The sequence below is a fragment of the Dysidea avara genome, chromosome 10 (genome assembly GCF_963678975.1).
Source record: "Dysidea avara chromosome 10, odDysAvar1.4, whole genome shotgun sequence".
NCBI lineage: Eukaryota > Metazoa > Porifera > Demospongiae > Dictyoceratida > Dysideidae > Dysidea > Dysidea avara.
In genome coordinates this window covers 29,319,004-29,340,508 of record NC_089281.1, presented here as the reverse complement: position 1 = coordinate 29,340,508, position 21,505 = coordinate 29,319,004, and the positions used below count along the sequence as shown (strand labels likewise).

At 37.8% G+C, this 21,505-nt stretch overlaps 1 protein-coding gene across 2 annotated transcripts; it reads right to left on the bottom strand.

Moving 5' to 3' along the window:
* Positions 1 to 1,084: 1,084 nt before the first annotated feature.
* Positions 1,085 to 20,800, bottom strand: LOC136236269 (ATP-binding cassette sub-family C member 4-like). 2 transcript variants are annotated; one of them, XM_066026400.1, is made up of 29 exons: positions 20,473 to 20,800; positions 18,886 to 18,996; positions 15,912 to 16,029; positions 15,564 to 15,854; positions 15,260 to 15,349; positions 13,792 to 13,955; positions 13,615 to 13,740; positions 13,068 to 13,317; positions 12,792 to 13,004; positions 12,695 to 12,742; positions 12,597 to 12,641; positions 12,344 to 12,535; positions 9,719 to 9,813; positions 9,581 to 9,667; positions 9,426 to 9,522; positions 9,060 to 9,368; positions 7,471 to 7,608; positions 7,382 to 7,419; positions 7,074 to 7,324; positions 4,366 to 4,445; positions 4,164 to 4,314; positions 3,820 to 4,050; positions 3,669 to 3,769; positions 3,420 to 3,620; positions 3,207 to 3,362; positions 1,744 to 1,833; positions 1,526 to 1,698; positions 1,358 to 1,463; positions 1,085 to 1,308 (listed from the first exon to the last, which is right to left on the bottom strand). In XM_066026400.1, exons 1-29 carry the CDS (start codon positions 20,562 to 20,564, stop codon positions 1,141 to 1,143), a joined length of 4,212 nt encoding a protein of 1,403 aa, XP_065882472.1. In that variant the 5' UTR covers positions 20,565 to 20,800; the 3' UTR covers positions 1,085 to 1,140. The 2 variants fall into 2 exon arrangements, with proteins under 2 accessions (XP_065882472.1, XP_065882473.1); XM_066026401.1 differs by lacking the exon at positions 20,473 to 20,800 and adding an exon at positions 19,082 to 19,397.
* Between the last annotated feature and the right edge of the window lie 705 nt (positions 20,801 to 21,505).

Below are 21,505 nucleotides of genomic sequence, written 5' to 3'. Positions count from 1 at the left end.
GTAATTTCAATTAAAAAAGGACTGTATAAGGACTTTTTTATAATTGTGGGACTCCTAAAAGAGTACATGTACAATGTAGTACTTAGCTATAAAAGTAAATAAGTAAGTTATAAGTATAGTGTTAAGTAATAAATAGGTGCATGAAAAAAATTGATTTATTAATATCTAATTATTTACTACACATTGACAATCCATTAGAGCAGTAGGAATCTTTCAAGATTATCCAACCTTACAGACTGGTGATTTGTTCCATAATTTAACAGTAGCCAGGAAGAAACTAAATTTGTGCACATCAATTCTAGAATATGGCTTGGATCTTCTGCCATGTCCTCTGGTAATAGTGTTAAGTAGGGGTGATTTCTTGTGGCAGATAAAGTAACACAAGTCTACTTCTTACCTCTAAACTATGCCAGGTAAGAGGTAAGATCTTTCTTCTTAAGTTAATTATCTCAAGCTATATGGTTGACTTAGTCTCGAGCTAACAGATCCTGCCCTTGTTTTGTCATCCTGACCCAATGACAAAAGAAGAAAAGGATCGAGACTAAGTCACCTACATGTGAAAGCAATCAAACTACTCTAATAAAACAATCACAAACAGTTGGAGTTGTAGTATTTTTTGCATACCATATATGCTCATAACTGCATGACTGTCACATGCTCATAACTGCATGACTGTCACTGATCCTTACAGCTATTCAGGCCACTTACAAAATAATACATGCATTGGCATGTTTACATTGTTAGCCTCGTGTAGCTTACATTCACTGTTTACTTCTATGCTCACAATTTCTTGAAGACGACACAAGGTGTTACACCTGGTTTCCAACACTAAAAAAAAACTCATTTGCCAAACAAAGTGTCATAAGCATATACTGTCACCTACATGTCTATACACAGGGGAAAATAAGTGTACAAAATCTCATAACTGTGCAAATAATACAGCCGGGAGGTAGGTCAAATAATTAAAATACAGTTGTTTTCTAATAGTTTCTATACTATAATCATTGATGTATAGCTAATATTTAGCTTCCTAAATATCAACTTTACGTTTATAACACCAGGTTTAGCTATTTTAACAATAACATTTTCTTTTAAGTATTAATAAACAGATTTATAAACTGTATTTAGCATTAAGTGGATTTATAATCTAGTACCATATTTTAATTTTTCCATTGTTGTTGCAATCTCTTTAAGTCTTTCAGACTCTACAGGACCAGTTCTCTTTACCATACTATGAAACACTGACTGTTGTTTCTGTAGGAGGTTGAATGGTGTATCAAACTCTATCACTTTACCAGAAGATAAAACCTACAAATCAACAACATCTACACAATTATTCACTATCATCCTAACCCACCAGTACTCTATCAGAGTCCATTATTGTTTCCAGTCGGTGAGCAATAGTAAGGATGGTACAATGGTTAAACTTCTTGCGGATCATCTCCTGAATTATACCATCCGTTCTGCACTCAATACATGTCACCATCATACAGCTCTCACTTCTCATAACATCTTAGTAACTCACATTAGGTCAACATTTGCAGTTGCTTCATCAATCACAAGGATCTTGTTCCTCCTCAATAGTGCTCTTGCTAGACACATCAACTGTCTCTGACCCACACTAAAATTAGAACCACCTTCAGACACTTGTGATTCTAACCCATTCTCCAAATTACTTATCACTTCCTTCAGTTGTACCTGAATGTAGTGATTAGCTACAATTGTTATATCATCTCATCAAACCTCTTCCAATGCATCCCATAGTTGGTGATCTTCAAGTTCATTGAATGGGTCCAAGTTATACCTCACAGTTCCACTGAACAGTACTGGGTCCTGTATGTAGTAATGCACTATGCAGATGCTCACTTAATTGATAGCACATGCATACATTATTGTAACCAGCACAAATATTTGTGTACTGAGCTGGCAATTGCTTATATTGGTGGCAGAAAATTCTAGACCACAAAGTAAGCACATTAACATACTAAGTATGCTTTTGTGTGGAAACATTTCTGGGTAGCTTGTGAGCAGGATATTTACTTCAACACAGCAATGGATGAACTGACAAAATCAATGCCCTCTGCATTACTTTAAGGAGAGGCGTTAGCGTATTACGTAGCTTGAATTGTCTAAAGAAAACTAGGAAATTTTAAAGGTGATAAAGTAGTTGGCAAATCAACATTACAACTGCACTAGGGTGAAACCATGCATCAGCTACATTTGCTATTCGCACATATCGAAAATTGATATAGAAAATGCCATACAGACTCAGCAATTCACACCACCAAATTATTCTATTAAGTATGATAACGATTTTTCACTGTGCACAGATGTGAGCTCAGGAGATTAGCCAGTTTTAAAACAGAACGACAGTGTGTATATGCATAAGTGTCATTCAGTGAGACAGCATAGCCAAGTAGCTAGAGCATTGACCTGGTAATTGAAAGGTTCCACGTTTGATGCTTGGTTATGCCAATTTGGTGTTGTTGTTTCCTAGAGCAAGAAACTTTACTCACATTGCTCCAGTCTACCCGGCTGTATATAGGACCTGGTATCAACTAGGGAAGCACCCCACACAGATGTAACATCACTGGGTACCTGGTGTTTACTGGGGAAGAAAATTCCCAACTTTCCTTGTCTTGCTTAGCAGTGTTCTGGCTATTGTGGAACTTTGGGTTCCGCGATCTCTCTCCGTGAGACCTGGACAGTCCTCCTGCGGGTTACTAGCCCTACTCCAGGAGGATTTTCCTGCACAAGACTCAAGTGCCTGAGTGGTGCATTGCTGGGAGATAATAGCCGTGTTTCGCACGGCTGCCATAGTACGTCAATAACACAAACAAAGAGGCAGATTAGTAGAACTTAAATATAGCAATAAAACAGCTATTTGCAACATTGCAAACTACCCGAATAGCTGCCAATAGCAAATATGTTACCTAATTGAGTTAGGAACTAGAGCTTTTCAAGATGGCCTTGTTTATTAACTATCTGAAAGTTATAGCACTACCACATGTAGACTTGATTGCAAGAAACACATACATACAGAACTGGAACAACAAATCACATGATTGTAGATTATTCTAGAATGCAACTGAGTTGTACTACCATACAGTGGCACATGAATTGTTGTATTGGGTTGAACTTGAACTAGTGATTGAATGCAATGGACTTACTGCACTCATGCTTTTCTACATTACACAAAACATCACCTGTGGAATAATTGACATCTTTTTACGAAGATCATGTAGTCCTATGTCTGTTATTTGTATTCCATCAATTTCAAACACTCCTTCTGGTTCTGCTAATCTGAACAATGCTGACAACAATGAAGACTTGCCAGCTCCAGTCCTACCCACAATACCAACCTAATATATAATGTATACACACAACTTGTCACAGTCTAATGGTAATTAGTTATCAACCTTTTCACATGATTCAATTCTAAAAGATATTGACTTCAACACATAGGGATAATCAATGGCATATTTAAATTTAGCGTTATGAAGTTTAATCACTCCTTTGTCAGGCCATTGAAGAGGAGGAGCTTTGTCATGTGGAATAGTTTCCAGTTCTGCTTCACTTTCTAATTGACCATAAGCCATGACTCTCTCCACTGATACCATCTAGCACACACACAATTATTCTATAATACAAACAGTGAAAATTCTTACAAGATCTTCTACTTCAGCACTTGTACGGACAGTATATTGTAACATAGCACTGATGGATGCAGCATACACTATTGATATTCCTACTAAAGCTGGATCAAGAACTAAACACAATACGGAACATTAAGCACCAGCTGTAAGATAACTTTCTTACCATCAGCCAAAGGTACAGAAGAAAACACAACTAGTGTGAGGAATGCTACTCCAAACATATCAAGTCTTATCCCAAACCAGCGAGTAGCAGACACCTTGATGAACCATGCTTTGGTGTGTTCATTCTGATAGAAATGGTGGACATTAAGAAATCTACTTTGCTCCTTGTAAGCTCTAATGGTAGACAGTCCTTGAATGGTGGATGAAATGTGGGAATATACTGGACTACGAGCTAAACAAAATAGCAACTTTAGTAGTAAAACTGAATATCAAAGAACACTACAACAGGAAGCAGCAATGCTTGTACTATTGCATGTGAGTGTATGTATTAAACAGTCAATTCACCTAATGCTTCAAGCCTTTGTATATTTCTTGAAGTATACAAGAAATAATGCCGAAATAGAAGTAGAAACACCACGATAATGATGGCAAGGATGGATAACCAATAGTTGGCCACACAGGCAGTCACAACCACACCAGTAATACGTAGTCCAAACTAAATTTAAAAATTGCACAAATGAGAATGCCTTAAACAGTCATGACTCACAGTGATGCAGTCCACAAGTTTGTATGGCAAAAGAGCATCCATAAATCCAATATCTTTTGAAAATCGGTTGAGCACACGACCTATACACACGTCGTTAATAAAACTGACATTCACACTCTGAAGTGCAGGATATGCTCAGTAATCACATTACTATCTCTGTGTAGTGTGTGCATGTACATTTGTATGTGTCTGTATTGTGTGTATTGTGTGTATCCATACTGCCAGCCTCTTCATTGTGGCTAATGGCAGCACCCTTGACTCTGCTCTGTGGTGGAGACCAGGCAGGACCAGGGGGCTCCTTGACCCTGGTCCCTACAATTGTCTATGGCCTATCCACCCTCCTGGGGTCTGGCCTAAATTTCAATAGTTTGTAAAATAGGTTATTCAGCATCCCCTGGCCAAGTGAATTCTCTCTCCTAGCCTAAATTCAATGGCTCGTACAAGGGTAAATTATTCGGTTTCCCCTAACCGGGTGAGTGTGTACCTTCCATGGAGGGTTGGGGTGGAGATGATGACCTCAAGAGAGGTGATGGTCTCCAGAGAAGGAGTGTGTGTGTACATTTTTGCATGTGTGCGGAGTCTATGTGCCTGCTTCTTGTCATGCTCCATGTTGCTATGGTGATCACATATCAAATGAAGCTCCTCACAATGACATGTTGCTTCTGTTAGAAAACCAAACTGTTGATGGTACAAGACTTTAGAGATACAGTCAAACAAGCTAGTGCAGAATTTCTGTAATTTAATCAATATCATCTGGTTTCAGATAATATCTTTTGATGTAGAATTTGGATACTCCATCATGTGTAGTATTGTTGACTGGTGTTAAGGGTAGGGTTACTTGCTGGGCAGCCCATGAATTAGTGAGAAGCTTGATTTGTTTTGTTGATGATGTGATAGGAGGCCACTGCCCCGTTACACTTGAAGATTTCTCTGTAATCCTACATCTCTCCTTGGATATTATAGCAAAGTTACAATAACTTAAGCATAGGTGGCGGAGACTTTTATGGGACAATATTTGCAAGAAAAGATCGAGACACTCCATTAGAACAGTCAGGATCTCGATACTCTAATAGAGCAGCCACAGTATTCAGAGAAGCAGTGTAGCAAGCTACTTAGTTATGTATGTGTAGTTATAAATAAGGAGTGGAGGGCAGCTATTGTCAGCAAGTAATCACTTTTTTTTGGTCTTCACTTTACAGCTGGCCTGGCCCCCTCACTCTTTGGCCTGCTCCACCGCCCCTTAACTTAAGAATACAGAAGGTATAGGCAGAACTAAAGAAATTCAGTCTGCCAGCAGAAAAATTTTGCAAGTTAAACCTTGATTCACAAAAAAAATTAGACCTTGCACACATAACCCACTTTACGGCATGCTAGTTGACAAGCTATATTCTAAAATGTGATATTAGTGAGAGCCTGTAATTGGGAAAAACGATTGCCTTTCTTGTGACTTGAACCAGCATCAATTTCTTCCACCCAAACAGCAAAGTTATACTAAAGATGTAGGTAAATTTTCCATCATAAATGGGATTTCACATGACACAAGGGTGATTCATACCTGAGATTCTTCCTGATACAGTTATTTGGATCCAAAGACCAGGAATTGTGTTAGGAGAGGCATTCTATGTGTGTGCGTGTGTGTGTGCATGTGAACCTCTAGTGGACAGGCTGCTGAACTGACACAAACTGAGATTCGTTGTCCAACTTGTTTAAGATATTTCAGTGAATCTGATAGAAAGAGAAATAAATGCATTGATGATTGCAGTAAACCAGTCCACTTACAGAAGGGAGCTGTACAATGTATAACTTGCTACAAATGGATTAAGAGCAAAGGAGGTGTAGTAATACACAAATGCTGAATATAAAGTTTTCTAGTTGCCATTTTTATGGCTTGCTTAACCATTCAATGGCAGCAACATGGCAAGCAAGTGTGAGGCAGCATGGCCAAGTGGATAAAGCACCAGGCTGGTGATCAAAAAGTTCCAGGTTTGATTCCCGGTTATGCTTGGTTGCTGTTTTTTGTTTGAACAAGAAACTATTACTCACATCACATGCACCAGGTGTCAACAGGGGAAATAGCCCACCCAGCTGTAACATCTGGTGTTAACCGGAGAAGCAAATACCAACTGTCTATGTCTCACACAGTGGAAGGTCCAGGTAGGACTTTGGGAGTGTGGTATTGTAGACTTTGAACTATATAGAGACAATAATCCACTAATGTTCATAGTATGTAGAGTTGTAGACTAATGTTCATAAATAAAACTTTTTTTAGTTACTTGTACTTGATATTTACTTTCAATTTCCTTTGTAGTTCTAGAACATTCTCTTAGTGTGACTATATAAATATGTGCTGAGTGTAATACTTTCAGAGTGTGAATTATAAGCTTATTGATGTGAAATTATTTTTAGTAAATTAGTTACTATTAAGATATCATAGGGAGCCCACACCTTCACCTGTGAGACATGGGACAGCTTCTGGCAGGTTACTAGTCCTGCCCCAAGAGGATTTGTCTGCACTGATTCCTAACACCTGAGTAGTGCATAGGTATACCAGTGCTGGTTCACTGAGTAGGTGTGACATGGTAGTTGAAAGCTTTGCTTTGCTGTTGCTATGCATGTGTGCATGCATGTATGTGCACATACATGTGTGTGAGTATGCGTGCATGTGTGTGTTTGTGTGCATGTGTGTTTAGCTAAAACATACTACTTACCTACTGGGTTAGTATCAAAAAACAGTACTGGTGCTTGTAGTATAGACCTAAACATTTTACTGTGCAAGCTACGAGCTGCAGCAAAGCAGAGTAAAAAACACAGGATAGCTCTTAATGTTATTAGTAAACTAGACATTCCAACCAGTCCACCATATATTCCAATTCTTTGATCAGTGGTAAGACTAAAGTCAGAGGAACTTGCAGATGAAACATTAGCAATGTCCAGTGAGCAGGACTCTGCTTCACTGGCCCTATAATGAGGGAGTTGAGCAGATCATGAATTCCATTTACATCTAGTATTTTCTTACCAATTAGCTAACCACCAATCTGCAGTAATCACAGATGCCTATACATACATAAATAATGTAACAATTCAACAAAACTACATTTTGCTAACCTCTGCTGCTAACAGGAGTACAATGAGAGCAACTGTTATAAAATGACTTCCACCACCTTCTTTTGCAAACAAAAAGTAAGTCTTGTTAGAAATGGTGCCATGACCTCTTTCCTCTTCTGGTATCAAATTATCATTAGTCTTGCATACAAGATAACAAGATAATGATTATCATTTAACTGGACAATACAAATTTGCGTATCAGGACACATGATAGTGTGTCGTGCGGCAAAGGAAAGTCAATGCATTTGGGAGTGTGACAGACAAGTGTGTATTTTACAGAAACTAAGAAAACCCGATTTTCACACCTTTATACCTCAGTAATGGCTTGACAGAAATAGCCCATTTTTTCTGTGATGCATCCCTTGGGGTGGCACATAATCTACACAAAGTTTGAGCTAAATTGGTCCAGCCATCTTTGAGAGATACACGCCTTCAAAGTTTGTCTTATTTTCTTCATATTTTTCTTCTCCCATTAATATTCTTTTCACACCACTTATAAAAATTGCCATAATTCGCACAAGCCTTATTGGGTTCTTTTCAAATTTGGAAAACATTTTATAGTGCATTTATCTTCCAATTTATGTAGAGTGGAGCAAAGTTACAAGCGACAAAATGTAAGTGTGATTTTTTGTTACACCTGCAGGGTAAACTGCTGACAGAAACAACTTAAATCAGTATGTAGATAGGCTAACCATTGTAGCACACACCTTTTGTGATCTGAAAGTACTGAGAGCATTAGATAAGCAAAACCAAACATGTAAAACAAACACAATAGAGTTACTCTAATAGAACTGTCATCGAGAAATAAAACATGTGCAAGGAAAAATGTCAAAAAATTGTTTAAGGTTCAAACCATAGGGACCTCCATACTTATACTCCCAAATCCTTTACCACTCTACCACTGCTGTCAGTTGCTCATCTCACTTAATTTCTACATTATAAATGGAAGTTCTAGTTTACTGCACCAGAATATAAATTTATACGTCTATCCATGGAATATCTAGACTGCTCTAGAACATTGTCTGTTGTATTAGAAGTGCTCAGAAAAAAACGTACACTTTATTAGAGTACTACAAAAGTGTTTTTTTTTATTTTAAATAAATAGTCAGGCTACATACCAAACATGCACACAAGAGTCATGCAATCGAGATACTGTAATAGAGCAGTTGGTTTTGCTGTGATTTGTTGTCATGCCTACCGACTAAACCGCTTATACAAAGTCTACAAACTATTTGAATTTTCACACGTCACACCAAATGTCTTTTAAAATTTAGTTTCTCTGTTTACTTGTATAGGGAAAAAAAGATAGACCAAAGCCAGCATAGTAAATATCTAATTCAAAACACCCCAGCTGTGAAAAGGGTGCGGCTTTCCAAAAAAATAGGCTAGTATGTGATATCAAAGGTAGTGGCCAAGAAATGGCTACAATGATATCATGTCATTTAATTTGTAATATCATTGCAGCCATTTATTGGCCACCACTTTTGATATCACATCTTCTTCATACTATCCTAGTTTTGGAAAGTCGTACCCTTTTTCACAGCTGGATTAGATACACATAGATAAGAGATACAAATAAAACAATGTACCTGGGTCACTTTACAACTCTCAAACTGACTGTGTACTGAGACCAGAGAAAACATGGATGGTACAGTACGCAATGATACTTCCTCGGTTACTAAATTGGGACTTGCAGAATGTACAAGTCTATCATATCTTTGAAGTCTCTGTACTAGTTGAGGTTCATCTGGACTAGTAGGGACTTTAGCCTCTGATGTATTACACTCCTCTATAACAACTGTTGATTTTCTATTATCCTCTACATCATCAAATAGTTCAGTAGGGTCAACACCACTTGATGTTAACTCCTCATAATTTCCATATCCTTGTACACACCCCTACTTAACATGCAAATAACAACATTATCATCACTTTGTTTAGCTCAACACACAAACCTCCTTCAGTACTAGAATACGATCTGCATGTTCCGCATATTGTAACTGATGGGTCACTAAGATCACCAACTTATCAGCTAACACTCCACATATACACCTTATAATCATAACAACACTAACATCTACAATCCATTACTACATTAAACATTCTATACCTATCAAACAGGTGTCTGCTCACTGCAGCATCTACTGCACTCAGAGGATCATCCAACAACATGATGTCACTGTCCCTGTACACAGCCCTACACACAACACATTACACCATCACTGCTTCTCACATGGTCTACACACACCTGGCAAGGTTCACTCTAGCCTTCTGACCACCACTAAGGTTCACTCCTCGTTCTCCTATCAAAGTCTCATCACCAAATGGCATCTCATCAATGTCCTATAGATAAATTAAGCACAATCACACTAAGGTTTAGGTACAGCGTACACACATAATTGTATGTTGAAACATTTTATCCATTTGGGCTGTAGTCAGTCTGTATTAACATGAGCTGCTATAATAGTCAGTGACATAGAAGAAGTGCTCTCCAATGGTTTTGTATTATGATGTCAACAAGTTTGCTACACATTCCTGCCCAAATTTGTTCAATAATTAAATGAATGTATGGAATGTCATGACTTACTTGTGCCGATAACAGAGGTGGAGGAAGCACTGAAAAGTTGGGGGGAAGTTAAGGACACAACATGTTTTACTAACGTGCATCAGTAGTTAGGGGGCATGTCCATTGGGAAATTTTTGAAAAAAGTGGTGCTGAAATTCAATTTTAAACTGATCATCATACTCGGCGGTTTATTAGAATGTGTAACTCTTCTATTATAGAATTTCAATTTACGCACTCAAAAGGTTGGGACAGGGGCCATGGGGAGAAAGAGATGGGGTTCAACCCTCTTTGAACTTCAAGCTTTTGCTGCCTGATAATGAAGTACTTTTGATAAACAACTTTGACAATCAAATTTTACAAATTGTTTTGGAAAGTGGTTTGAACAACAGTTAATGAAAGAACAGACCATAGTCAGAATCAAAAGTTCAGCATAAAATGTTTTACTTAATTGAAATTCCTTAGTTAGCTTTTTCTAACTACTATCAAGCTGGTATCAACACCATATCTGTAGCAAGAAATAAGGTTGTGAGTGAGAGACTATAAAATGGAGCACAATGATGCAAGCAATAAGTTAATGACTCTCTACTTGTAGTATGGAAATACAAACTAGCGTTGAAACTGGGTCACTACTGCTGACCCACTGACCCGGACAGGGATCTGGGTCAGACCCGGATTTGACTTGGATTAATTAAAGCCGAGGCATGCGATAAGAGCTTTGTTTTGGGTAGTCTCGAGCAAGCAAGACTACGTTTTGAGCGTTCAATTCGTGTTGAGTAAATGAGTTGTTATGTGATAACTAAGCAGGTATGTTTATAATTTAAAATTAGTCAGTGGGTTTGGTTCCATGTAACTACTGTGATTTTACAGACAGCAATTGGGTGTGGCTTCGTGCATACCCAGTATTATAATTTCCCCGATATATTAAAGTGGGTGTGGCTCACAAAAGTACTTATCCTGCTGCAAGACTACACTATGTACAACTTGTAAAATAATCAATTAGTGGGCATGGCTCCACGTAAGCTTGCAGGCAGCAATGGACACGGTTTTGTGCTACAGACTGTACTTACTAATAAATGGGCATAGCTGAACATATGTTTGTAATGCAATAAGTGGGCATGACTCATGAAAGAGCTGCGCGACTAGGATTGATAAGTATCCACATCATCAAACTAGCAATTTCGTTTCTCACGTGATCCAATCTGGGGATAATCTGTACCGGGTCGGACCCTGATGACCAGTAGAAAATGTGAGCCAGTTGACCAGACCCGGTTTCAACGCTGATACAAACCACAAGTAACTGAATGGCAGCAGTCTAACATTAGAGAATTTTTATAGCAAATTGCTATTTTGCTAGCCTAATACTATAACCAAGAGTAAACTCTTCCATTATTTACTCTTGCTGACCAAATTTTAGACAATTGTTGCTCTACACACTATTGGAATCAACTTTTCTCCACAGATGAATATCTGTGCCAATACATTACACATTTACACCACAACATTCTATTCAATTTGCTTTCCACTAGTCTCACGTGGCCAGACCCACTCTTCGCGTGGCGCTTATTGATTGATAATTATAAGCGCCTATCTGCGAGAGGGTCTGGTATAGTTCGAATAGCAAAGTTGTTCTGACACCCTGAGCTTTTTCAGGGTGATAATGAAACACTTGGTTAACTAGTACTTTTCATCACACCATGTCACAGTGGCTTACTGTCAGTAGAAAAAGGAATTTGCTAACAAACCGCAAAATGACATGGCATAATGAAAGTTGACCAGGTATTTCATTATCACCCTGAAAAAGCTCAGGGTGTCAGAACAACTTTGTTATTCGAACTATACCAGACCATCTTGCAGCTAGGTGCTTATAATTATCAATCGATAAGCGTCGCGCGAAGAGTGGGTCTGGCCACGCAAGACTAGATTCCTCATTCTTAAGATATGTGCCAGCTACATACTGAGAACATTCTGGGATCTATGAATGTTACTGGCCAACTGGAACATGTAGCTATAGAGATTGTCTTCACATATATCATATTTCTAGTGTGTCAAGTAGTCTTAAAGCCCTGGAGGACCTACTTGGCCATTTTCCCCTTTGTCCACCCACTCATACATTACTAGGGATTCACAATGGCGACATCATTACTTCCATTGTGAATCCCTATTTACACTATATTATCATGACCCACCATCCTTGCCACCACCCATGTCATGTTCTTTAAAATTGCTCATCTCTTAATCTACTCATGTGCATACAATGACTGTATATTCACCAATTTATCATTATAAAACATTTCTACCACATCTTACCTTTACAAGAGAGCAACACTCCATTACCCTGTCATACCAAGCCTTATCATAATCTTGTCCAAATAAAATATTTTCTTTTAGTGTTCCAGAAAATATCCATGGATCCTGACTTGCATAAGATACACTACCTTCAATGTCTACTGACCCATCCAATGCTTCTAGTTCTCTCAGTAGACACTGCAGTATTGATGACTATAGTAGTAGTAAAGTATGATGGAGATCAGTTAGAGTAGTCAACTAGTAGACAACACACCTTTCCTGATCCCACTGGACCAACTACTGCCAGTAACCTGTTTGACTATATCATCATCTTATAATCTCACTTGACTGTCTACCAACTAAACACCTCACCTGATCTACACTGAAGTTGATGTTTTTTAAAACATTTTTCTCTCTATCCTACAAACATACGCACATGAAGATACTGTATATGTTGTTAAACTCTAACATGTGTCCAGGATACTGTTAGATTATTGACTACGATCCTGGGAGTTACTCCATTGGACAATGATCCATGTTCACTGACTTCTTCATTGACTTCTTCATTGGCCAACTTAAGAGAAGGCATCACATTAGGGGAACATGATTTACTAGTTGTCTTGACTGGATCACTATCGTTACCAGTTATTGTATCACCAAGTTCTGGTAGTAATAGTAGTTTCTATAAACATTGAAATTTATACATATGTGCCAAGAGATGGAATTTCATACAAATAACTTTTACCTGAATTCTTTTTGAAGCTGCCCACACATCTGATATTCCAAGTGCACAAAGCACAACCAAATGATAATAATACAGTCTTGCAACAGAAAATATGCTTATGACTGTGAACACTTTTTTTGGAGTAATAACATTTCCTAGTCCAGTGTAGGTAGAAAACGTCACAAAACTGAGTATGCTCAGTAATGCATAAAATGAGGCATGGTTGACTGCTCTTATCATACTAGCTCTAGTGATGATCTTACTCTCCTTCCTACCACAAAACAGTTATATAACACAAGTAACATCAAACATATGTCTACAAGGCTGGATCACACAAATGGACTTATGCAAACTGGCTACATGGCCATACTATAAATTACAGCTCAGGCTTTATTTGCTTCATAGCTAGGTTTACCCACAGATTTAAAACAAACTACAACAACAATTAAAAGTTGACATATGAAAAGAAGCACTTATCCAAATTCATAGTATTGTACATAGTTAACTGTAGTATATTGACTAGTCTCAAGTTTGGATAATAAACACATCTGTTTATTCTGTTGCTAACTTTCTGATCTTCTTCACATATTCATGGAATGCCCACTCCCAGGCATACATCTTGATCAGTCTCATACCACTGATGATCTCATTCATCACTCTCACTCTCTTGTCTGTCACTTTAGCTGCCTTTAACCTGTAACACGTATAAGTTACAAGGAAGTTGTTGACCAACATCCCTACATACCAGAGTCTTGTGTATACCCGTCCTAAGATATACTGAAGTGGTGGCTGTAAGAAGATAAGAAACAAACCCACCAAACAGCTCGGGCCGATTTCACTCCATAACAAGTACACAGCTAGTGGAACTGATAATGGAAATATCCACCACATGTGGAAGAATTCCAAACCCTAAAAATACAAGTACGTACAAGGAAAAAATAATTAGTTTGATTATGAATCATGGAAAAATAAGTAGTGAAACAAGGCGGTCCATCTACACCTGCAGATATACTAGTGGACATTTAATCTCTACAGCACTGAATTAGGGCTGGTGTAGACGACTTCTCTTTTTTCACTACTGTACACTTAATCGAACTTAAAATCCTAATATTTCCTTTTACATATTTATTAGCTTTTTGTAACATAATTACGACTGGTGAACCCACAAATGCTGCATCAAAAGAATGGCTAAGCCTATGGACTATGGTTGAGTCAGATCAAGGCAGATGGAATCACTAATAAGGAAGGATAATTAGTGATTTTGATTCTTATGGGTGCCCAAGCACCCATGGCTTCCTATGCCTCTGAATGGTGATTTAAATGAACTATAGCAGAAGGAAATCAGAAGCACGTCATGTTGAAAATTACTTTCTTGTTCTATGACAAATTGAGTGATTGGAATGAAATGGTCTATGGCACTCAGATGTCTTTACACTCATTAACTTTTACTACCAGAGCTTTCCACAGCAAAATAAAGTAGAGTAGTAAAACTGTCAATTTGCTACCAACAACAAAATAAATTTGTTAATTATTTACATTCTTTTTCCACATCAAACGAATTTTGAGTAAAGTAGAGCAGTGCTACACCGCTCTACTGCTCTTTAGGAAAGCCCCTGTACTACAGTAGTGTTTCAATGAAACAAAAGCATTGTGAATTTGCTTTGCAGGTTAGTTAGTGAATGCTATGAGCTTGATTTTTACTGTTAGATATGAAGAAGTTAATTTACTACAAAAACAGACATATTGCGCTTCATCACAACAGCACTGTACGTTTTGCCATTCACTAGCCTGAGGCATCAGCCAGTCAATCAGTCAGCAGAAATTTCACTGAATAAAAATAATTGTAGCAACCTATTGGAAACATTTTAGGTCACACTGAAGGCTTTTGGGTATTAGACACCATGAAGGTATTGTAAGCAGTAAGACTGGCTTCTTGTCAATATCTTCTTTTGTGAGAACTCCATGATCCTTAATGTACAGTACAATAGTACTGTATGATCATAGTCACTTTGTAGGTTTTACATATGTCACTTGTGAACTATCAGGTATGGTCAGGTCCCTTGTAGTATAAGAACAGTAAGGTCTGACCAGCTGACACTTATATGCTTACAAACTGTTATACTATTTAAGCATTGTACTATTTTTGTGAATGCAGACAGTACATGTTTTCATGCACATTGCACGACAACATTCTAATTAATGTGCAACATTACCAAGTCAAATCTCTGAACATCATTAGAGGCAAGATTTATGATGTGTCCAATGGATAACTGTCCAATGGTGGAATAGGATAGCCGTAACATCTAAAGATAAAACAAACAAAAAAAACCATTCTAAATTGTGTGATGACATGTGTACGACAGAAAAAAAACATACTTTTAAGGGAAAGATACTAAATACCAAAATTAGATGAGGCCTACAAAAACGTTGAGTATTTAATATGGCTATTATCCTCAAGCACCTTACGTTGCACGCATGTACCAAAAGTGTAATGGTAAGCCATATAAACAATGTTACCTTATCATAAATGACTGCAGTAAGTAATATCCTGTTTTTCATGCCAGTTAAACAAGCAAGGTATAATGACCAGGCATGTATCATTGTTAATGAAAACCCAAGTAGTGACATCCCAGTTGTATACAAATAAGCATTTCTGGTGGCCACTCTGATCTCTTCCTCTACTCTATCCACTGAATTGGTATCATTAGTTCTCCTTAGTAGAGACAGTTCCTCCTCCAAACTATTCTTCTCACAGAAGTATTGTGATAGGTACCCCACTAGTACAGCTTGTGTAAGGAACACTAAAGTCTTAAAAGGGAAAATCATAGTGGAAACATAACAACAATCATTATAACTTTTACATACCTCAATATAGAACAATATACCATAAATAATCATTGTTCCTTTGAAATATCGAAGCAAGGCAAACCACAATCTTGGTTTTCTACCTTTCTGTTGTTGCTTTAGTTCAAGATCCCAACATCTGCATAGTATAAATATATACCTGTTGGCTTACTCCCTGCTTATACCATTTAAAATACACTGTTAAGTGGTGCTATTAAATAGAAGGGATCACAAAGGCTCAGATGGCAGACACACTTCACACTTGTATGACATCATTTATTATTTAACAATGTGCAAAGCTGATTAAGTTATAGTTAAACCCCACCACAAGTAGGATATTGTAGTTATCAACCTGAGGCCAAGGTGAAGCGGAGGCCAAGGTGTTGATAACTAAATGTCCTACGAGTGTAGGTGGGGTTTAACTGGCTTCTATCCCACCCTTTGAAGCAGTCAAGTTCACAAACAACGTGTCAATAAGGCTAGAAAAGCAAGTCAGTTATGTGTGGCTTCAATTTTTGCTGAATTTGTAGTTTTACCAAAAGTTAGTAATAGGGGGAGGGTGGGATAGAAGCCCTCCCCACTATTATTAACTCAGGGTTTTAGTATATAATCTAGTCTCATCCCAGACACTTGGCACACGCCCTTCGCATGATCAAGTGCGTGGGCAGATAGGGACAAGACTACCAGTATAGTTTTACAATGTGTATGGCTTCAATTTTTACTGAGTTTGTAGTTTTATATGTGCGTAAGGCTTCAATTTGCTTTGATTGCATTTCATTCAATTGAATGTGTAAATACATGTTGTCTTCCATATATGCACTGGGTTTTAACTACCATAACTTCCAGTTATTTACTTTGATGTAGGGCTTCAGTGGGATAGAATAGAGATGTTTAACTCAAGCAAAAAATGCATTTGCTCAAATACACATTGATATGTTTTCAGCTACAAATACTCTTTAGATGATTACCTATAACAAACAGACATGTAACAATAAAATATAGTGAATACTATAATTATCTGACATACCAATATGCTCGGAAGATAAAGAGCTGGCAAGGGTATTAATAAGACACAGAGTTAGGCTAATGTTTTATGATCACTTTAAGGTAATCATAACATGTTTTAAAGAAGTATACTAGAAGATTAGTATAATATATATAGCTAGTGGCATAGCCCCCAAAATTAGCCAAATCGTGCACTTTTTCATAAAACCATGAAACTTTCCACATATATAGCACTCCTCATGAGTGACATGTATTTCGATATAGTGACATGATGACATTGCAGATTTGACCTTTATGGTCAGAAATTTGACCATTTCTGTCTTTATCTACCTGAGGCAATAAAACATGGTACCAAAGTGGTCTTGTTGAACAAGATTTTCAATACGTACTACCATTCTGAAGTTGTGATTATTAATTTGAGTTTATCTTCCCTTGGAGTGTAAATTACCATAAACATAACGTAGCATAAACAGGGATTTGCAACAGTGATGTCATTCCCATAGGAACTAATACTTTTATATACTGGCAATCCTCATTTCAGGTCCAGACTTTGAGTGGCCATGCATATCTCGCTAACTCTACTTTGGTTCTTGGTGAATTTAGCTTGACTGTTTCCTCTCCACTATCGCATCAGGTGAGTGCCATCAAATCATGGCGGTACGGGTTAGTTAGTCTCGATATGGTTGCCCAGGTGAGGTGCCAATAATTTTTGTGGTGCCAATACTAAGGATCCTGACAAGGTACAAGATTTTTTCAACATTAACTAACTCCACAATGGTTGAAGATTTGCATGAAGGATATATTTCGTGAACTGAGGCTGATTCTGTTGACTACTGAACCAGTAATCAAGACAAGTCAAACATGTAACAAGGATTGTCCATAGTGATGTCACTGTTGCAAACCCTTTTACTACATTATCCATGAAATTATCCGTGGAGAGGCAAAGTTCATGAGTAATATAAATGATTATAACTATGGAATGCATACTTCTGTTTTGTTCAACAAAACCTTTACTTTGGTACCAGATAATTAATGCCTCAGGGAGATTAAACATATAAATGATTAATTTTTTGTGCAAAAATGGCCACAAAGGTCACCAAAGGTCAAACCTGTAATGGCACTATATCAAAAAATACATGTCATAGAGGAGTACTATAGTATGTTCACGTTGAGCTGAATCCTCAAAAACATTTAATAACTCATGGATGCAATTACACACGATCTTGAAATTTGGCTCATTTGTAGTACTGCTTGACCCGCTAAAAATATTTCAAAATCTTTTTGTTCAAATGTTTGACATAATATTTATGGCCAATCATAATTTTCACAATACATTTCCTGTGGGAAGCCATATAAGTACAGTGCCCTTTCCTGAACTTGTAATAGAGTCAAACTGTATGTGTCTGTTGTTGACACCTTTGCTGTTACCAATAATCATCTGGTTGGCTGAAATGTTTACTCTGTTGAGAAAAAATCCACTTTTAATTTTTAGCTGTTTTTCAGGATTCAGCTCAACATGAACATACTATACTTACATGGAAAGTTTCATGGTTTAGAAATAGTGCACAAATTTTGCATTGTGCCAATATACCATATCTAGTGTTTATGGTTGACTTTGAAATATATATTTAAAATACAAAAAGAAGTGAAATCCATGTAAGAACAGTCAAGCTGTATAAAATGGGTGCGGCCTTCAAAAAGCCTGGGTGAAAAAAGTTGTGAAATCAAAGGTGAAATGGCTGCAATGATGTTAATGAATAATGCACAAATCACCCAGGCTTTTAAAAAGCTGCACCCTTTTATATGGCTTGGCTGTTTTTGCATGGATTATATATACAAGACAGCCACATTGTGAGGTTGCCATACTTCAGCATTTGCCATTTGGCACTTCTCATCTTCATTAAGTAAATACACAGAATGGTGTTCATACCTTATAATTTTATAATACCTATGTGTGAAAAATATGCTAATTTTAATGTGACTGCATTACTTTTTGAAACCGTTTAGTAGTTCCTGTGATCTTGTCCCCTCAGGATTAGCAAAAAGATCTTTTTGTTTCAGTTCTCTCCTATACCCAATCCATGTCAATGAGTTTAACCAGCTGTAAAAATATAACTTAGTATAGCTATCACATTTCAATGACATTTAAATTTGTTTGCATAAAGGGAGTTAATACATGCACACACCTTGGACCTTGAACGAGAGCCATCCAGTGGATGATGCTCTGGTTGAAGAATCCACATTAAATCAGTGGCGACCATGTCGAGGATGAGTAGCCACACATTTGTGTCGAGCTATATCCTGGCTTCTAAAAGACCTTTGGCAGGTCTGACAGATTCACTAGAAATTTGATCTTCCTATCTACTGCTACTGGATGTTTACCAGTTCGAACAGTAGCAGTCTTAAGCCCACCACCTGCCTCGACAAGACTATGAACGTTCCAACACCCCACACATAAGTAAGACTTCAAGCAGTGAAAACCACTAGGGTGCAAACCTGGATGTCCAATTACATGTGAATTCTCCACTTCCATTGCAAAATTAAGTTAAGCACTGAAGGCACGCAACACCACTGCAGTGCAAACCTCTTTAGAGTTCAAATGGTTACTGATAAAATCAGAATGGAAACCAAAAGAAAACATCCAAAGAGCACCAGTCATGTTAGCCAGTAACAGAGTTACTGCCTGTCAGGCACCACGGGGAGGTATGACATGGATTTTGCCACACACACACACACACACACACACACACACACACACACACACACACACACACACACACACACACACACACATGGATAGGCCATGGAAAAAACAAAGGTTGGATTAATATCCTGGCTTGAAAGCAAAAGCACACTTTCCTATATCGATATGCATTATGTGTATGAATGATGTAAACCCCGTTTTGGCTTATAAGGCTGAACCCTGGATTTCTCTACCACATAGTCAGGGACACACACACACACACAGATGCACCCACATGCACACACACTACACACACACACATGCACGTACGCACACACTACACTACACTACACACACGTGCGCGTGCATGCACACACACGTAAGTAGAATTCTAAGAAAACGGGATGGGAAAGTTGGAACAGAAATCACAATGCTTCTTTGTCATTGCATGATCCTTCCACTAAAGCATTCAAAATACTATAATAGAGCAATCACCTGCTTTGAAACACTCTAATAGAGCAGTCAAGAAAGTTTTGTTAACTATCTCACCAGGGACCTGCATTGAAAGCTTGTGAATGATGGACTATAGCTGGCATAGATTAGGTATATACGTAAGACTAGTTAACTCAACTTCTTAAGCCAAAAACATTCTGTTTAAAGATTCAACCTTTTACACACAGTGGGTGGGGATTTTGGTCGCCGTCATCCCTAGGGGTAGGAATGATGTAATCTGCCCAACATGGTATAGGTGTGGCATGTAATATTAATAGCTAGCTAGTTGGGAACTTTCATAGAAACAAATGACTATGGTACGTGTACGCATAAATGAGATTGAGTCATGAGTGACGATACACACATATAATTTAATATACTTTTAATGCCTGACACACTTACCAGAAGAAAAACTTTGAAAAGAGATTAGCTTGCTTCAAGGGATTTTTGGCTGGCAGCTCGTAGACTACTTCGCGCTGTGTTTTACTCGTCATATTGCTCAGATATATAGTCCTTCTGGGCTTGATCACTAAATTGCCATAATGGTCGTAACGCCTACCATAAATAATCGACACCCCTGGGATCTCGCCGCCAATTTGTCAAACAACTCTGCTTCTTAAGTACAGGTATGTATTACGTATCTCTGCATGGCTCAGCATTCCTCAGGAACTTAATCGGCCAATCAGCTTGCATGCGCAATCAAAGACTGATCACATGCAAGACTATTTTAACGCACAGAGCATTCATGATAGATGCGCTTGACCTTGCAATTGCAATAGACAGGCGCCCTCAATCGGGTTGTGGCGCCCGCCAGGTGAGTGTGTGTGCATGGATATTAATATGGCCATTATGACCTATGTGCATCTATGTTCTACAAAAAATGTTTAGCTATAATTAGATGTTAGTGTGTTAGTTTGAGCATGTGCATGTCAGTAAGCCGGCTTTTCTTTTGCAATAGCAATTGAAGATTCTCTGACTCTACAGGACCAGTTCTCTTTACCACTGATACTATGAAACACTGACTGTTGTTTCTGTAGGAGGTTGAATGGTGTATCAAACTCTATCACTTTACCAGAAGATAAAACCTACAAATCAACAACATCTACGCAATTATTCACTACCCACCAGTACTCTATCACAGTCCATTATTGTTTCCAGTCGGTGTGGAGCAATACCCGAGCAATAGTAAGGATAGTATAAGGTGTAATCCCCAGAAGCTATATTTACAAAAAAAAGCAACAACACAAAAAATGTGCAGCAATGCCAATCTAAATGTTGTAACTGTTTTGAAAATTCTCCAAAATTTATTTTCATTGGTATAGGCCTATGCAACAAGCTATATCAGTCTAATTCCAGAGTGGAAGGAAATTAGGAGTTTGAAACTTGGTTTGAAGGGATGCACACTATGCTATTCACATTGATAAAGAACTCATAA